Below are 19,228 nucleotides of genomic sequence, written 5' to 3' on the forward strand. Positions count from 1 at the left end.
AATGCTCCCCGGATATCACTTAACTGACTAGTGAAGTAGTCAGTGAATATTGATTTGTTGTTTCCTGTTGGTTGTTTAATAAAATAGTTATTAAAGTTACATGCAACTTTATGAGCAACTGGTGACCCTTTCTTGTGGTTAATGATATACACTAGATTTTCAAAGGAGTAAATTTATTTCCAAAGAAAGGGTCTATATCAGATTGTCATAGGTGTTGATTTTGTTCCAAGGAAAGGTATACACTAGATTTTTACAGGTGTTGATTTAGATTCTCAGAAATGGTCTACAACAGATTTTCAAAGGTATTGATTTAGTTCCTAAGAAAAGGTCTATATCAAATATTCAGAGGTGTAGGGGTTAGTTCCTCAAGAATGGTCAACATCCGACAAGTTGTCAGATCTTACATCTTTCCTTAATTTTGATTGGCTGAGAGTCACTGTTTCTGACAAGTCCTTTCATGAAACCCTCCTCAGATATTCATAGGTTTTTACTTTCTAAGAGACGGGCATCAGTCATCATAAAATCATTTGTAACTTACAAATAGCCCTATGATTGAAACAACTCCAATCAAATCCACTTCAGTCAGCTTTCTTCTCCTGACTAGGCTTCTCATGATACTCCTGTGCATCGCTTGTTGTATTGGAGTCATCGGTGGACACTGCCTTGTTGTTCTGATAGAATTTGAAATTGGTAGCTGCTTCCTTCATACTGGACGGCCACACCTTCCCTTGATGTGGTATCTTCAGCTTAAGATCGCCTTTCTTCTCCTCACCTTCCTTTGGTGATGGTGTCCTTTTGGCACACTGCAGGGCATCCACTTCCTGTTTCTGTAAAGGTCAAAATTCAAGTAATTTAAGTGAAACGCCTCTGTCAATCTTGTCTGCATTACACTATTCAATATTGCAGCGGTGCTGACTTTAATGAAAATGAAAAAAAAGATGAAAATCCACATTTTATTGTTTGAAATAGACATGAAATGAAATACTCCGAAAATTTGCTTTGCCAAATTGATCGTAAAACCGGCAGCCACTGTGCAGCACCAGATCGACGAGGCTCTATCCCTTTTTTTAATCATTGAAGGCCAAACAGGGTAGCAGTAACTCCCATCTTTTAACGTCTTTTGGTCTGTCTGACACAGCTGACTTTGATCCCCCAACCTCCAGGTTGTGAGACAGATGCTCTACCAACTGAGCCAACACACAGGTGATCAGTTAAAACAACTAAGATGAATAATTTTCATCACCCCCCCAAAAAAAAAAAACCCAACCTATTCAATAGATCATAAAATAGTTAGATTAATGACGGCAAATGACCTTTGACTTCATCAAGTGACCTAAACTTTCATTCACCTAATTTCAATACTTGATGCAATGTGGACTTACTTTCTATATTTTTCTTGAAAATTAAAAATCATAAACTTGGTTCAATTTTCTTATGTTGATAACACAAAGTTCAAAGTTAATTGATCCTAAATGAGCTCTGACCTTACTCTTAGTGGGACATACCTTTAGGGCTTCACGTCTCCTGTATTCCAGTTTTGCCATCTCGATGGAAACCCAGTGAGGTACATCAGGAATGCCCAATGAGATAGCATGCTTTGCAGCTAAAATAATATGCTAAAAACAGAAGAAAAAAAAAGTGAAAATTATGGAATGAGCTACCTCTTGTGAGGATGAAAGAAATCTATTTACTATATAAATGCATTAAATATTAATAAATAAGATGTGAATACATATATATCATAAGAATTTAATGTAAACTTATTTGTTTGAGCAATCTGACTGTCTTGTTTTATTCTTTAGAAAGAAATATTGAAAAGTATTGTTGTTATATATTTTGCATAGACCTGCATATAACCTGCTTGCATAGAGGATTTAAAATATCCTCAATTCAAAAGAATTAACTTCTCATCAAAGAGGAAAAAAAGAGACCCATATGAAATTAACAGTTCACTGATCTGCATTGTGGCACTACCATCCAGCCGAATATTGATTGAAATAATGCTAAAATGGTGTTACATTTACTATTTTTCTGGTTTTGATGATTTCATTCATATACACTGTACTTTATTTTGAGTGGTTCCAAAGTCTACACTATGCGTGACTTTTTACCGAAGTCAGACAAAAGTTATTTAAAACGTAATTTCATGTCTATTTAAAAACAAAGTTTTAGAAAAAATGTTATGTGTTACTAATTTGCTTTTAATGACAACAATGAATTCTATGGTTACATGAAGATGAAAAAAGAGCGTAGCTAGCAAATTTACCCCCTCCCCAAAAAGAAAAAAATTAAGAAATATAATGAAAATTTAATATCTATATGGTGATTATACCTCAGAAATTATACTTTTATGAAATTCATGACTAAGCAAGCCCCCTCCCCAAAGAAATATATATAGTCGTGTTGATTTTCCAATTTTGATGCAAAATTGTGAAATATTATGTTTGTGAATAATAAGGAGTATAAACAAGAACTAAACATACTTCCATAACTACAATGCAGAGAATGACTCCAGCTGGCGTAAGGCTTGGGAAGGTACGTCCAATTTGACCAAAGACACCCAACAAGGCACAGTTGACAATCACACCAATAACAGCCATTACTTCCAATGCTTGCTAAAATATTTACATAAATGAGGGAGAAAAGAGATAAACTTAAAAAATCCATATTTCAATGTTTGAAATAGAATCTGAAATAGAAATACTCAGAAAATTCATTTTGCTCAATTGATCGTGGGCCTGGCAGCCACTGTGCAGAGGCAGATCGAGGTTGATCAACCCCTGAAATAACGCAAGAGTAGCAGCAACTCCCATCTTTAAATATCTTTGGTGTGATGTGGCGGGGGCTTGAACTGCCGACCTCCTGGTTGTAAGAGAAACGCTCTACCAACACACCAGTTTCGGTCAAGGAGTTTTGTGAAAATAAATACCTTAAAGGGACTGGGAAATGCACTTTATAAAAGGTGTTTTGCTGCAAATTCTTCACTTTTCAAAATGATAATAAATTGACATACTTCTGGAGAAATTCACATGTGCTGCTCACACAAATGAATTTATAGGACTACACACAAATTAAATACAAAATCATAAGTGGGGACATGACATCATCAGCTCACTTATTGCAAATTCATGATGATGTTGCATAGAACTGTTTCACAAATCATGTAAAACTTAAAGGGAGGCTCCGGGCTGAAAATTTCATCAAAATCGGAGGTGCGATAGCTCAGTGTGTAGAGCGGGAGATTCGTATTCTGGTGACCCGGGTTTGCTTCCCACTTGGTGCGTTAGTGCCCTTTGGTAAGGCATTAATCCACATTACCAGATCCCTTCGGAGATGACTTTAAGCCGTCAGTCCTCTGTTTGCTTGCTTACAAGCATTCATGCTTTCTTAGCAATCAGGTATTAAATCACCACCACCATCTAAGATATTTATATCTAAATAAATAGAGTAAAATTCACAGAGAAAAATTTCATCAAGATCAGATAACAAAGTTCTTGAATTTTAAAGTTTAGCAATGTATTGTGAAAATAGTTATATGCACATCATTATGAATATTCATTATGTAGGTTGATTATGTCACATCCCCACTTTCCTTTTTCTTATGTTATTACATGAAATCATAATTGTTTCATTTTTCATACATGTGTGAACAATGTGTCTCATTTATTATAACATCATTTGCAGCAGTGAATATCTAATGCATTAAATCAGTTGTTAATCCAATTGTTTAGTTATTGGTAGAAAAAAAATGGAATAATTCTAATTTAATATAATCAAATACAAAAGAACAAGTAGGGAAATGACATCATCAGTTTGCTGATTGAGATAATCAATATATTGATATATATTCATGAAGACATGCCTAAAACTAATTCATCGGAATAATGCAAATCTTTAAAATACCATAACCTTGTCCGATTTTGATCAAATTTTCAGTATTTTGTTTGCTTGATTTTTCTTTATCTGTTTATATCATATTATTTTTAGCCCAGAGCATCCCTTTAAGAATTCAATAACCCCAGTCTTTCCATCTGATTGGGATTAAATTCCCAATTTTTCGCTAGTTTCATTTCAATATATTATTTTTACAGATTTATATTACTTTTTACCTGGAGTACTTTCTATAGAAGTATGCATAGTTCTAAGGAACCAATTTTTCATAACTTGATGTATCCTTTTCTTTTACCCAACTTCAATCTTCAAATCATTCAATTTCATGACCCAATATTGGTTGACAGTAAGCTTGTTATGTAAATTATGGACTTGTTATGACAACATGCCCTTATGAACAGGCCCTTCCATGACTTTATTGATTCTATAGATGGTTAATTCTTGATATCATTAATCCCATTGTCTGTATACATTATCTGTGTATGACCTGATAGTAGATATTACAACTCACAATCATTCAATCTCGATGATACTTCATTTACACTGCAAACATAAGAAAGCTTTCTGTTTACAAGTTTGAAGTTCATATTTTATAGGCTTCTTGAACTAAAGATATCAGGATCAAGTAAATATTGAGAACCCTAATAGACCTCTATAACCTTTCACCTGTCTCAACTCGTTTGATTCATGCATATTGAAATTGAATGAAATGGAATCGATGTTTAAATAAATTCAAATTTTATGCACTCTTTCCAAACAAAAGTTGTTTTTCAAACAAGAGTTGTTATTGACAATGAAAGAGCTTGCCAGATAAGGCAGTAAATTGCCAATTTGTCTATTGCCAACTCATCCACTCATCATAGTCTACCGTCATTTAAGTCATGCAAAATACAAAACATATTCGATTATACAAAACTATTACATTATGAACATATGAACAAGAAAAAAGAATTATTGAAAGCAACAAGTAAAATCCCTCAAACGCGCATCTGATCTGCAGCAGCAATGTGCATTTGGCCAGTAAGCCATGCACGTATTGCACCTGCACTGTAAGTGCAATGAATTGAATCGTATTACGATGTCAAGACCATGCAAACGTACATTTTGGATGGTACGAATGTTTGACATTCAGCCTCCCATTAGCTTTTGTACACCAAGCTAAGTAGGCGTTGTACGACATTATTTTCATCATCATTTGTTCTTGACAAGTACAAGGATATTGGTTTACTGACCTGCCACGATCCTATGTTCTCAACCCTCTGTCCAAACGGCCTGTGTGTGATGGAGCAGAGCTTGAAGGCATCGCTTCGGATCTCAATGATGTTGTTGATGACCGCAAACGTCCCTGCCAGAGGAAAGGCAGATGAAAAGAGGATGACGTAACCAAACTGGATCACCATCTCCAGGTAATCATCAAAAGTATCCTGGTAATGTAATAATAATGATAATATTATTAATGACAATAATGATAATGATGATGATAATAATAATAATGATATTAATCATATCAATAATCATGATCATCATAATATCAATAAGATGTTGATTTATGAATGTACACAATTAGTCTAATAACAAACAAACATTAATGTTATTATCTAAAAAAAAAAACAGTGTAACAATAATGACAATCTACTTTTATATAGCATTTAATACATCAGAACGATATCTGTAAACACACTACAGATAATAACAATAATAATAATAGGCATTTATATAGCGCCATTTATCTAGAAATATTCTATTCTGAGGCGCGTTGCTAATACTATTATTACCCCGGCTTTTGCTTTAGCTGCCTTTCAGCACTTATGCATTCAAGGAATTAATCCTGCCAGGTACATGTACCATACACTTGTGGATAAATTTCTCGCTGAAGGAAATTATGCAATGGCTGGGATTCAAACCCACAACCCTGTTTCAGTCAGAAGACTAACCCACTGGGCCACAGCCCTCCAGATCTACTATTATACCAGTCATCAGATCCTTGCATGCCTGCACACAATGCATGAACTATCTCAACTCCCTGGGGAGCATCTTGAAGAGTTTCAAGACTCAATTCTGTAGTTGCAGTTTTAGTTTGGTTATCTGATTTTTTTAAAGATAGTAATTTCCTGTGACAGTTTGGATAATTTTGAAAAGTCATGGATAAGATGAGAACAAACCTCGTATGAACGCATCTCAGACTCAAGCTCAGCCTGGGTGATCATAAACATCTCTTCATTGGAGCCACCAGATTCACCTTCAAAACAAACAAACAAAAAAAAGACGACATTATTTTTCTTTCTTTCAAAATAAGAAGTTAATGCCTCTCTGTCATTACCTTCTTCATCCTCCAATTCTCTGTGTTGTCTCTGCCTGAGATACATGTACGTTTCAAAAATTCACCTTGTTCGGCAGCATCGACTGGAAAGGTCCACTTAGAAGCTTCACAATTTCACCCATCTGCGGTTTTCCGCTGATCTCTGCTTACTTCGGAAAAAGGGAATTCACAAGTTACAAGATTTAAGATCACTGTTCCATAACATTTATTACCACTGAAAAAGCACTTAAAGCCAAACATAAACCCAGGCTTCAATTTTGTTTACACCAGTCTACAGTCTATAATAACCCCCCCCCCCCCCCCCACTCCTGCCAGGACAAAAAAATGTATGTATTTACCCTATTTCTTTCCTAATGTTTCTCCTTTTGACAAAATTCATTTTGAAATAAGTCACATACTGTAAATTGGGATATGCATGGATAACTACTTCTGAATACGGAAAATGCATCCCTATAAATATGTGTTAACCATTTATTTGCTTATGTCTCCAATCCCAAAACTTTATTTCAAAATAAATGAATATCACTGTAACAAATATAAATACAAAAATTCTCTAGAAATGAATTATTACCACATTTACTTTCTGAAGCATCTCCTTTAGCCTTTGATTCCAAGGCATCTGCTTGCATCTCACTCCCATCCAAAATGTCCCCAGATGTTTTTGTTTCACAAGAAATATCTTCTTGTCCCATAGTTCTGTCCCCCTGTCCTTTCGTTTCCTCTGTAATGTCTTCCTGTGTCTTGGTTCCATCTGTCTTGTCTTCTTTTCTTGTATTTGTATCAGTATGAACTTTGCTTGCAGTAACATACGTCATTCGGTATACTTTGAGCTTCTCGGTGATGTAAGGCAAAACTGACTCTTTGAAGTTACCCGTTAACTGACGTAGGATGAATATGGTTCCCAGATACTGAGAATACAGAAAGAAAGACAGAAAGCATTTCCATTAAAATAAAATAATGATGGAACAACTTCCATTATAACAGAAGTTGGCACATCACTGTTACCATTTTACTGACTGAGCTAATAACACAATCTCTAGTTATTCCAGAAGAGAAGAAACAATCGGGTACTGACTGATGAAAATATAAAAATTTACTTTTAGTTTTCAGGAATCATATGAATAATATAGATCATTAAAGTAAAAACAAGTTTATCAACCATAAACTTAAAGGGGAATGAAACCTTTGGAACAAATAGGCTTGTGTAGAAACGGAAAAATCATAGAATAAGAATAAAGAAAGTTTGAGAAAAATCAAACAAATAATGAGAAAGTTATGAGCATTTGAATATTGCAATCACTAATGCTATGGAGATCCTCCCATTGGCAATGCGACAAGGATGTGTGATATCACTGATGAAAAACTTTCCCTTTGGTGGACTATAAAATACCCCCAAAATGTCTCTTTTTGCTTTTTCTTATGATGATACAAACTCTTTATCCATGATGTATTCTTAAAAAATATGTATTACTTGCCCTCATGTAGAAAGAACACATGATCTATGGATAGATGTGATAAAAGAGGCAATTCAAGTGAAATATATACTAAAGTAATGGGGAGAGTTGTTCACAAGTGACATCACACATCTTTGTCACATTGCCAATTTGCTATCTCCATAGCATTAGTGATCACAATATTCAAATGCTCATAACTTTCCCATTATTTGTATGATTTTTCTCAAACTTTTGTTGATCTGTTTCTTTGATTTTTCTGTTTTCACACAAGCTATCCTGTTCCAATGATTTCATTCTCCTTTAATGACCCGTCTCCCATTATTCCCTGATGAGAGGCATATATCTAAAATTGAACCCATTACTCTCCTTGAAACACAAGGCCTTCAAATGAATCCAATGAAATAGTCAAATTGACACATTCTAAAATCTTAAAGATAAATGCAAATTCTGGTAATGATCTAAAAATGAGTTTGAGTAGAATCCAACAAAAAGACCACTCACATATTTGTAAAATATAAAATAAAATCTAAAATAAATCAGTGCCAAATGATTCTAATAGAATGTGTGTATTTCCTAAGAAATGGACACAATAAGCATGGCATTCCAGAAAGATGTTGGGTGTTTCTACAAGCAATAATTATCTGTGAAAACGGTCTCCAGTGTGATAATTTTTCAGCTTTGTTTTCACGATTTCACAACTTTTCAGTTTATAGTACACAGCTCCTCATCATAATATTAAAGGTTACCAAAAATTTTCTGTAGAATCTGATTTTTTGTGCTATTTCCCCTATTTTGAGGGTGCTGAACATGAATCTGCTTGTTGTCAAATTTATAAATGACGTCTTTGACCGTTGCCATGGCAACGGATTAATTTCTCAAAAATAGCATGTATACCCCTGTAAATGGTAGATAAACATGATAAAAATTAGCAAATAGATTGAAATCAAGGTTCCGATTAAATACAAATGAAATTCAGAAATATTTAAGATCATCAAAATAGTTCCAACTGGCCCGTTGCCATGGTAACGGCTCATTTTTCCTCCAGAAAAGTAAAAAATTTGATTTATAGTTGTAGAATCTGTTTTTTGTTTCATTTTCCATGCGTTTACGGTATTAAACATAGGAGTGATTTTTGCTAAATGTATAATTGCACTCTTTTTACATTGCCATGGCAACCAAATAATACCTTATTTGGTAAAAAAGGAATAACATGGTATAAAAGATAATGGCGAGAAATACAATAAAAGCTACCTAATCTACATGCGTTGGGTTTTTTCCCACTCATTTAGAACAAAAACTACAGTAAGTATTCTGCATGAGTTTATTGGAATGATAGGAATTGATGTTGCCTTGACAATGTATGAATTTAAAGATAAATAGGAATATTGCAAATTGTCCGTTGCCATGGTAACAGCTTATTTTTCTCAGAAAAGTATACATTTGATAGAAAATATTACAGAATCTGAATTTTGTTTCATTTCCTATAATTACATGATGCTATATCTATATATGCTTGTTGCTAAATGTATAAATACCGTCTTAAGCCATTGCCATGGCAACCAAATAACATGGTGGAGATAATAATGGAAATAACCATAAAAATCACAATCTACTTGCGTAAATTTTGAACCATTCGTTTAATATTGAATAAAACATACGGTAAGTGGTCTGCATGAGTTCATTTGAAAGAAAATAATTACTGTTGCCTTGGTAAAACTTGCATTTAATATAAATATAAATATGAATGTTGCAACCCCCCCCCCCCATCGCCATGGTAACAGCTGATTTTTCTCAAAAAAATACAAAGTTGATAAAAACTTCTGATTTTCCTTTCATTTCCCCTAATGTTAGGGTGCTCAACATCCATATGCTTGTTAATGTAAAAATACTCCCTCGGGCCATTTTCAATTTATAATAAAGTCCAATCGACATAATCATTATTATTAATCATAAAGTTCAAGTTTCAGGTCATATGATCAAGGTCTTAGGTCTTTTACGATCGCCAAGATTTGGCCATGTTGTATTATCATCATTGAATCTCATCAAGTTTCTGATAAGGCAAAACTTTGAGAGTGCATATAGGTAATCAACTTTCACTGATCATTTTCAGGTTAAAGTTCTGGTTAATGAACTTTGACTGTACTGTGGTATCAACATCAAAAACTTGAATTAGGTTTATTAATTTTCAAGTTAATTATATATCATGTCACAAGGTTAAGGGTCTTTTGAGGTAAAAAAAACACCTCAGGATTCTATTATCAAATGCATAGGTTTTTCATGAAAGTTCCACATTGAGTCTACATTAAAACATGGAAGAATTTTACCTTGTATCCTCAAAAGGTCAGTTGTATCTAATAGAAGGCCAGGATTATGTCAATTTGCCAAATAAACTTTAGAGTTATAATTATTATCTTTAACAGCTTTCTATTAAAGGTCAAGTCCAACCCTGGTAAATGTTGATTTGAATAAATAAAGAAAATCATACTAGCATAACGCTGAAATTTTCATGTAAAAGAAGAAAGTTGTGGCATTTTAAATTTTGCTTATTTTTCACATAACAGTGATATGCACAACTCAGTAATACGCAAATGAGACAGTTGATGATGTCCCTCACTATTTCTTTTGTTTTTTATTGTTTTGATTATACAATATTTCATTTTATACAGAGTTGACAATAAGGGCCAACTTGACTGAACCATATAGTATTAAACAATGCTAATTACATGTGTTCATGGAGGAATAAAACTTTGTATTAGACATGAGAATGAGGAGAAAATAGGAAAAATTCATATTTCACATAATAAAATGCAAAAGACGTAGTGAGTGGATGACATCACCAGTCTTCTCATTTGCATACCGACCAGAAAATGCCAGTATCTGTTTTTTGTGAAATTAAGCGAAAATATAAAATATAACTTTCATGTTTCATGAAATTTTCAGTGTTGTGTTTGTTGGATTTTTCTTTTTTTATGAAACTTAATTCTGTGTTGGGGTGGACTTGTCCTTTAAAATAAATTTATACATTTTAACATTTATAGCAAGTTCTTCATGTAAACATGCTTAAAGCACTTTCCAATATAGCTTAACATTGTGGGGGCGTCGTGGTCTAGTGGTTAAGCCTCTTTCTTTCAATCTGAGGGACATGGGTTCGACCCTCTGCCGGGGTGTGTTTTCCTTTTAAAAGCAAGAAAATTATCCATATTGTACTGCAACCCAGGTGAGGTAAATGGATACTTGAAGGAAGTTGTGAGCACCGGATGCGGTAGACTAGCTTAGCCAGGGTAATATAGGAGCACTATACAAATCCTAGGCTATATTATTTCATTTATTATTATAAAAATGAATAATTCTACTCTTCAAGTGCGTGCAATATATAAAGAGGGTGTTATTTATAAATTAAAAAAATAATTGTACAGAAGGCATGAGCTGATTTTGAAACTTGTGCACTGTTTACCCAAGTTGGGGATAGAAAAGGGTATGGAAAAAAACCCAGCATGAAATGTATTGTGGTGTCAAGTTATTAATCGACAAGTAAACAAAGCAATTTTTCTATGATTCTGTTTTTGACCAGTAGCAAGTGAAGCTCTTTGAACAAAGGAAACATGATCATACTTTCTGGCTGTTGTAATGGTACCTACTGCTCGATTCTGAATGTGCTGTTTTGACTATATCTAGGCGCCTGAACATCAGTGATTAAACAGCATGATGGCAAGCATCATCCGTCAATATCTTTCCGGCCATTATATTGTATCATGGTAGCTCCATGTTTGTATAAATGGGAGTTTTGGGTTTTTCAGAGCAAATTTACTTGCTTACTCGTTAAAGATAAATTCCAGTCAGTTGCAGTATACACTGATTTCATGAGAAAGTCTGTAAATAAAGATTAATTGTCAGTATATCATCGAGGATCTAGATCTGGTACAGTTACATAAACTAAACTTTGTGAAATCTTGAAATCTACGCTGAAAAATATTCAGACTGAAGATCCCCAACACAGATAAGCGCATGTGGGACACTATTGCTTTGAATGTCGGGCCCGACGCCCTACCCGAATCCTGTGCTTATTTGCTAATTTCTCAGCAATTACACAATTTATTCCAGAATCCTTTGGCACATACGTTTTATTTATACAGACACTTTGGTGATCATTTCATTGGATTCTGTATGAACTCATTTTGATATTGTTACCAAAACTAGCATTTACCTTCAATAACGAATTAAGTTCAACAACTAGAATTCTAACAGACTCAGCAGGTTCAGAATTACCAATTCACAAATGAACATGGGCAGGTAAATAGTGTCTATGTCTAGGACTTTTTGTTCATTCAAGAGTAGGCTTAACTTTATTTCTTATCATTGATACATTAATTTCCTGAATACAATAGCATTGTGAAAACTAGTTCCAGATTTGGGAACTAAAGAAATCATATTCAACATTATTCTGCCTCAAAGTGTCCCCAAGTGGTAATAAATACAGAGAAAAAAGTGTAGGTCCCAGTACAAAACCCTGAGGAACGCCATATATTCAAACCCATCACCCATTTTTAAATACTACCGACCGCCATTCGTTTTAAAGCCAAGGTCAGTGTGTCAAATGTAAATGGGCCCTGTTGTACAGCAAAGAGTTATGATTGATCCGATCAATCGTAACTCTATGGAAATTCATCAGTGTCATAATTTTTTCTATGAAATAATTGCACAATGTCCTATATAAACAAAGGAAATCACTCAAAATTGTTAAGAAATTAATGACTTTACAGATATACATTCATATCTAGAAATCTTTTTGAACAAACATGCATTTCATATGCTGATTTTGCTGGCTCTCCATAGTTGCGATTGATCGGATCAATTGCAACTCTTTGTACAAGAGGGCCCCAATTTTGATTTCTTGACTCTAAAACCCCAAAATAAATATTTTGAACAACTCTCTATCAAAATGGAATCATTTGTGACCCTTAAATTGGCAGCCACCTTGGAGTTAGAAGTTGGGGGTAATTCAATTCAGCAAATAGATGTCGCATGTCAAGTTCTTAAAAACTTTACCCCTAAATCATTACTTCTGTCAGATTTCTAGGCCAAATTGCCCAAAATATTCTCAAGATTTTCTCTAGCTGAATTCTCCCAAATTTCACAAACCCTTAGAAAAATTGGCATACTGGCTACTTTTTTTCGTTATAAAATTTATTAGAGCACAAATGGTTAAAAAAACCTTTACACTACACATTCCTCACTTGAACCTGGGAAGCGATTTGCTAGGTCTATTGGAGAGATTGAGCGTTGACCACAGACTGTAGGTGCTTGGACAATAGGGTGACCCTTTTATTATGATTAGAGCCATCAAGGGATTCAGTCAAGTGAAGGAAGCTACATCTTGATTAGAGTCTGTTTTTGGCAGGTTCATACTTAAAAGAGTGGATGAAGATGGTTATCTTCTTGCTTGTTTTTTCCACCTGTGCTGATACCTCTCTTCTGATGTGTGGATGGGCAATACCACACTGTAGCTAGAGATCATCTGCTCTTGTTTTTGTCGCAGCCAGTAATTGCTCTGCAAGCAGCATTCAGGGCTGTATCAATCGTGGCAGCATGTGATGACCTAAAACGAATAAGGACTGCATACTCAGCAGGCAAGTAGCAAAGAGCAGGAGCTGTCGCACGGATGGTTTTGCACCTGTTCCCATTTTGTGTTGGAAAGCTTCTTCAGGATGCTGTTCCTTGCTCCAAATTTAGCCTTTGTCTTGGCAACATGTTCTTTGTAGGTAAGGGAACTGTCTAGGGTGACGTCAAGGTAGATTGGCTTACTGGTGTGTTCCAACCATTTTCTATACCATCTGACCCTTAGTTACTGGTCTGCATCTCTGTTTTTTAGGTGGAAAGCACTGAGTTGGGTTTTCTCTGGATTTGCCCAGAGATGATTTGCAGCGTAGTAAGGAGTCAGGCCTACCAGAGCATCGCTGAGTGCTTTTTCATCTCTTCAAAGGACTGCAAATGTCATCAGCGGATAGGTAGCTCTCATTATTTGGTGGATTGGTTGGTCATTTGTGTAGATGATAAAGAGTAGGACGATGATGCTTCCTTGTGGGAGACCTTTTGTGTGTCAGCCATCTGCTACTGGAACCACTGAGATTCACAAAACCGTTGATTTGAGAGCATGTTCTGAATCGTCTGTGTCAGGCTAAGGTCCTTTGTCATCTCAAAGACTTTCCTTGTGAGTATTCAATGATTGTGTCATAAGCTTCAATGAGGTCAACAAAGGCTGCTCTTTTTATCAACCCTTCCTCGAAGCAATCTTCAATGTACTGTGTCAGATTCAGCAGTTAACTAGTACAAGACTTTCCAGGCCTAAATCCTGCTTGTTCTGGAATGAGGAGCTCATCCACCAAGGGAGCAATGTGGTGGAGTAGGAGCCTTTCAAAGATCTTGTATGACAAAGCAGAGATATTGGCCTGTAGCTCTTTGGGCTGGCTGGTGTTTTGCCTGGCTTGAGTAAGGCAAACTACCCTTGATTTCCTCCATAAGTTTGGATTGTGCTTTAACTAAAGACAATAGTTTAGCATGTCAAGCCGCCGTTGGACTGCAACAGGTCCAAGATGTTTCATCTGTTCTCAGATTGAGGACATCGTCCAATCCAGCTGCCTTGCTGATCTTCATTGCTTTGATAGCATTGCACAAGTCGTTCATGCTGAAAGTTCTTGTGAATTCAGATGACTCTTGGCAGGCTATTCCCAAACTTTGAGGTTGGAACTTCGCGGGTTACCTTGGCTGTTCACTAGAAGCTGGCTGGCCATAACTTACCGGCGGTAACTTGGGACCTACATGTAGATTGGGACATTGTAGAGTCATTCCCAAGGATCCGAATCTGGAGTTTCTGCTGGCCCTGAGTATAGCTTGTACGGAATATTCTTCCTTGATTATTTCTTCAGCAGCTCTAAAAATGTGTCGTAATGAGTAGGGAGTGCAGGGAGGTTCTGAGGATATGTATCCAGATCTATGGAAAACTGCTCACAGTTTACTTTCTTCAGGTTGAAAAGTCTGCAGGAGGGAACTATGCGAGGAGTGATGTTTACCACGACATCAGGCAATTTGCAACATTGATATTTATCATATAAAATTAAATTGATTAACCACTATCAAAGCAACAGCAACAAGCATATCAATGTCTAGCAACCTACATGTATACTATGGCGGAAATGAAAGAATAATTGGACATATTTTTATCAAAATTTGTTATTTTCTGATGTAAATGGATCCGTTACCATGACAATAGGCCATTTGCATCATTGATATTTATTAATAAAATCAAGCGTTGCCAAGGAAATATCCATTTTATCATTCTAATTAATTAATGCAGAATACTTACCGGAATTTTGCTTTAAAAATGAAATTAATGGGTCAAGCCTTTCGCATGTAGATTAGTTCGTTTTTACTGTACATCCCACCATTACCTTTTTCAACAGGTTATTTTTTACCAAATAAGTTGGTATTTGGTTGCCATGGCAATGGTCTGAGATGGTACTTACACAATTACCAACAAGCATATTAATTTTTAGCAACCTAAACTTAGTGGAAATGAAAGGATAAAAACGTGACTCTACATGATTTTATCAAAATTTGTACTTTTCTGAGAAAAATAAGATGTTACCATGGCAACGGGCCATTTGCAACATTGATATATTTGTTAAATTCAAGCATTGTCAAGGCAACATCAATTCCTATCATTCCAATAATCTCATGCATAACACTTATGTAGTTTTTGTTCTAAATGAGTGGGAAAAACCCAACACATGTAGATTAAGTAGCTTTTATTGTCTTTCCTGCCATTATCTTTTTTCCATGTTATATCTTTTTTTTTACCAAATTAGGTATTATTTGGTTGCCATGGCAACGGAATGAGAGTGTATTTATACATTTAGCAAAATCACTCCCTATGTTTAACACCCTAATCGCAGGGAAAATGAAACAAAAAACAGATTATACAACTTTAAATATTTTTTTTTACTTTTCTGGAGGAAAAATGAGCCGTTACCATGGCAACGGGCTAATTGGAACTATTTTGATGATCTTAAATATTTCTGAATTTTATTTGTATTTAATCGGAACCTTGAATTCAATCTCTTGGCTAATTTATATCATGTTTATCTACCATTTACATGGGAAAACATGTTATTTTTGAGAAATTAATCGGTTGCCATGGCAACGGTCGAAGACGGCATTTATAAATTTGGCAACAAGCAGATTCGTTTTCAGCACCCTAGAAATAGGAGAAATAGCACAAAAAATCAGATTCTACAGAAAATTTTTGGAATTCTTACTACTTGCCGCCTACTATTAAGTTAATGTACCAGATATCGACCTGATCTAGATCTATAATGATATTTTGACGACTTTGTCATGAAATCAACGTTTGCAGCTACTACATTCCTTAAACTTCAATCCTTAACTTAAAATCAATTTAACTCTAGATTCATGATCTCTGCTGAATTGAAGTAAATTTTGAAAATATTTATATACATTATAATAGAACAGTTCTTGTATAGTGCACTACACCTTTCAAAGGTCTCAATGCACACTAGGAAAATAAAAGAAGAAAAGATGAGGGAAAGCTGCTAGTAATGCTATGATGATATTATCAGTCTATGCAACTTGCCATAAATTGGGTGGGATACTATCCCAGGGTTCCGGCGCTGCATGCGCAAAACTCCCATTCACCACAAACTTTTGTCTTTACAACAGGGGGCCTTTTCATAAAGCTGTTTGTAAGTTAAGAGTGACTTTATGAACGACTGGTGATCCTTTCTTGTGGTAAATGGTATTCACAAAATGTTCATTGGTGATTATTTAGTGCATAAGAAAGGATCACCAGTCATTCTTAAAGTCGCTCTTAACTTACGAACAGCTTTATGAAACACCCACCTGATATGGTTATAAAGTCCTTAATATGAAGTGATCTAATATTTTAAACAGGTTCATATTTTATAAGTAACTCAGACAGATAAGAAAGATGATGATCTTAAGAATACTTACATTTCTGAGTCTTGTCATGTCTTTGAGAATGAAGGCAATGTAGAAGAGAGCAAGGAAATGATTTATAAACTGCACCTGTATGAACACCACAAAACCGTCACAATTATCAAAGGCCAAGTCACAAATAGAGCCGTTGTTACTTTGTTAGTCGTTAATAACAAATGTAAATTAATATCCCGAAACCAGTAGCTTGCAAAATGACAGATTATAATACATTGATGAGAACAAGTTTACAATACTGTATTAAAGGTATTGTTTAACTTTGTGAGCAGCCAATTTAAAAAATTATCAAACCAAGATGAAACATGTGTACAAGTGCATGTATTAGAACTAATAAAACCTGAAAACAACCATTATTGAGAATGAAAAGCTAAAACTACAAGGCAAACACCGATTTTGTAAATAAGCGTCTTATAGACGCCTAAATAGTACACATAAGTGTATGGGATGAAATTAAGATGGTGATCCCGGTCACTTGATATTTCAATTTTTGAAGCACTAAATAAATATTTTCGAACACAATTCTTTCTGGGCTTCATTTTTGTAACATATCATAGACACAGGTGACAAGTGTGACCTTCTAGCTTAGATTTTTTTAAATTCAAACCAATGTTAACCAATCACTTTAATGAACTAAAAAAACCATTTCAATAGCTTGAAACATGTACTGAACAACTAGCTATATGAAACAGGGCCGCACGCTTCATAAATGAGCAAAATGCAAAGTTTATTCAACAAATTTTTCATTATCCAACAGAAATACAAATATTAATTTGTGAGATGTAGTTAACAAGAAACTTTTTGAACCAGAATTCCATTTCATAAATAAACAAAATGCAAAGTTTGTTCAACAAATTTTCTTACAGCCAATAAAAAAAAATGAGTAGCTTGTAACATGTAGTTAACGACTAGCTTGTGGAACAGGGTCCTACTTCATAAACAAATACAAAAACAGTTTTTTAATCAGCCATTCAAAAACTTACAATTCAGTAGCCTGCAACATAAAATTGGCTACCAGCTTTGTCAAACGGCATCCCATTTTATAAATGAACATCATGCAAAGATACACTAAGAAAATTTCCATCAGCGTCAAAAAACATGATTCAGAAGCTTTTCACCATTATAATCATTATTGTAATCATAATAAAGTTTCACAAAACAAGTTTCCCTTACCGTTACCAGTTTGAGTATGAGCTGATTTTCATGTGTGCTCTGAAGGCGATAGTTTTCCATCCTGTTCAGCCAGTAAGCCACTCTTTTAAACGCAATGTCACTGACACTGATCACACCAGTAAGGATGATCTTTGGAAAGTAACCCACCCACCTGTTATTTTAATGTAAAGAGAAAAACCAAACAAGCATAACAGTGAAAATGTCATCAAATGGGAAGTAAAATAAGAAATTGCTGATGCGGTTTACGGTACACCATGTGGAGTGTTATAGAAGCAGTGGATAGAAGAAGAGAAGGAAGTGGATAGGCGAGAAAGTGGAGATTTGAGAATAGAGTATTCTTTCTTGAGAATAGTCCTTCTTCAGGAGAAGACGGACGGTCAACCTGTCCGAAACGTCGAGTCTCTCTACTACTCATCATCTCTACTCGCCGACGCAAGCCAGCATCTCATCAGCTCTACTACTCAAGCTGTTCTCACTCAACATTCCTTCTGGTTTACAGTCCTTTTCAGGACTATTCTCAAGAAAGAATACTCTATTCTCAAATCTCCACTTTCTCGCCTATCCACTTCCTTCTCTTCTTCTATCCACTGCTTCTATAACACTCCACATGGTGTACCGTAAACCACATCAGTAATTGTACATGCCACCATGCAAACCTTCAAACAATAAAATAAGAAAGTTATGACATTCAAAATTTTCAGTTAATTTCAAAGAACAGTTTGACACACATCCTGGTTGGTATGCAAATGAGGGGACTGATGACGCCACCCACTCACAAATTTTTTTGGGTATTCTATTCTATGATATATTCTAATTTTCTTCTCATTGTCATGCGAAACAAAGTTACTGCACATGTGGTATTACCATTGTTTTAACCTTTTTCGATTTAGCCAAGTTGGTCCTTACTGTCAAATCTGTAAAAATTGAAATATTGTAAAATTCAAACAAAAACACAGAATAGTGACGGACATCATAAACCCTCTCATTTGCATGTCACTGTTTTGTAAAAAATAAGCGAAAATGTAACGACTTTCTTATTGCATATCTGATTTTAATGAAATTTTCAATGTTATGCTTGTTTCATTTTTCTATATTGATTTCAATCAAAAAATTTCTGAGGAGGAATTTACCAAATAAATATGTATTTATACATTCTTTTCAGCATTCTCTATACTCACTGCAAGGGTGCAGGGCTGCATAATCAGTTCACTGGATCTGTTGTTCTGTGCCTAAGTAGCAGTGAAGTGGGTTAGAGAGTGCTGAAGAGTAGTGTAGGGTTGTACATTGATATTTTGTAGATGTTTTGATAATTTATGCCTACCATATGTCATGTCTGCATTTGTATTTTATATATGACTTATCACCA

The 19,228-nt window shown here is 34.9% G+C and overlaps 1 protein-coding gene across 2 annotated transcripts in view; it reads right to left on the bottom strand.

The window, feature by feature from the left end:
* Nucleotides 1–230: 230 nt before the first annotated feature.
* The window catches only part of LOC121415056 (anoctamin-8-like), a 39,695-nt gene continuing 20,697 nt past the window's right edge, over nt 231–19,228 (bottom strand). The window contains exons 8-15 of one of the 2 annotated variants that reach the window (XM_041608134.1): nt 17,863–18,013; nt 16,690–16,764; nt 6,792–7,119; nt 6,054–6,130; nt 5,124–5,315; nt 2,484–2,615; nt 1,506–1,616; nt 231–827 (exon numbers count right to left, since the gene is read on the bottom strand). In XM_041608134.1, coding sequence (XP_041464068.1) covers nt 579–827; nt 1,506–1,616; nt 2,484–2,615; nt 5,124–5,315; nt 6,054–6,130; nt 6,792–7,119; nt 16,690–16,764; nt 17,863–18,013 — 1,315 coding nt within the window. In that variant the 3' untranslated portion in view covers nt 231–578. Of the gene's footprint in view, nt 828–1,505; nt 1,617–2,483; nt 2,616–5,123; nt 5,316–6,053; nt 6,131–6,782; nt 7,120–16,689; nt 16,765–17,862; nt 18,014–19,228 lie in introns of both variants that reach the window. The other variant, XM_041608133.1, reaches the window with a different exon arrangement.

The sequence above is a fragment of the Lytechinus variegatus genome, chromosome 5 (genome assembly GCF_018143015.1).
Source record: "Lytechinus variegatus isolate NC3 chromosome 5, Lvar_3.0, whole genome shotgun sequence".
Lineage (NCBI taxonomy): Eukaryota > Metazoa > Echinodermata > Echinoidea > Temnopleuroida > Toxopneustidae > Lytechinus > Lytechinus variegatus.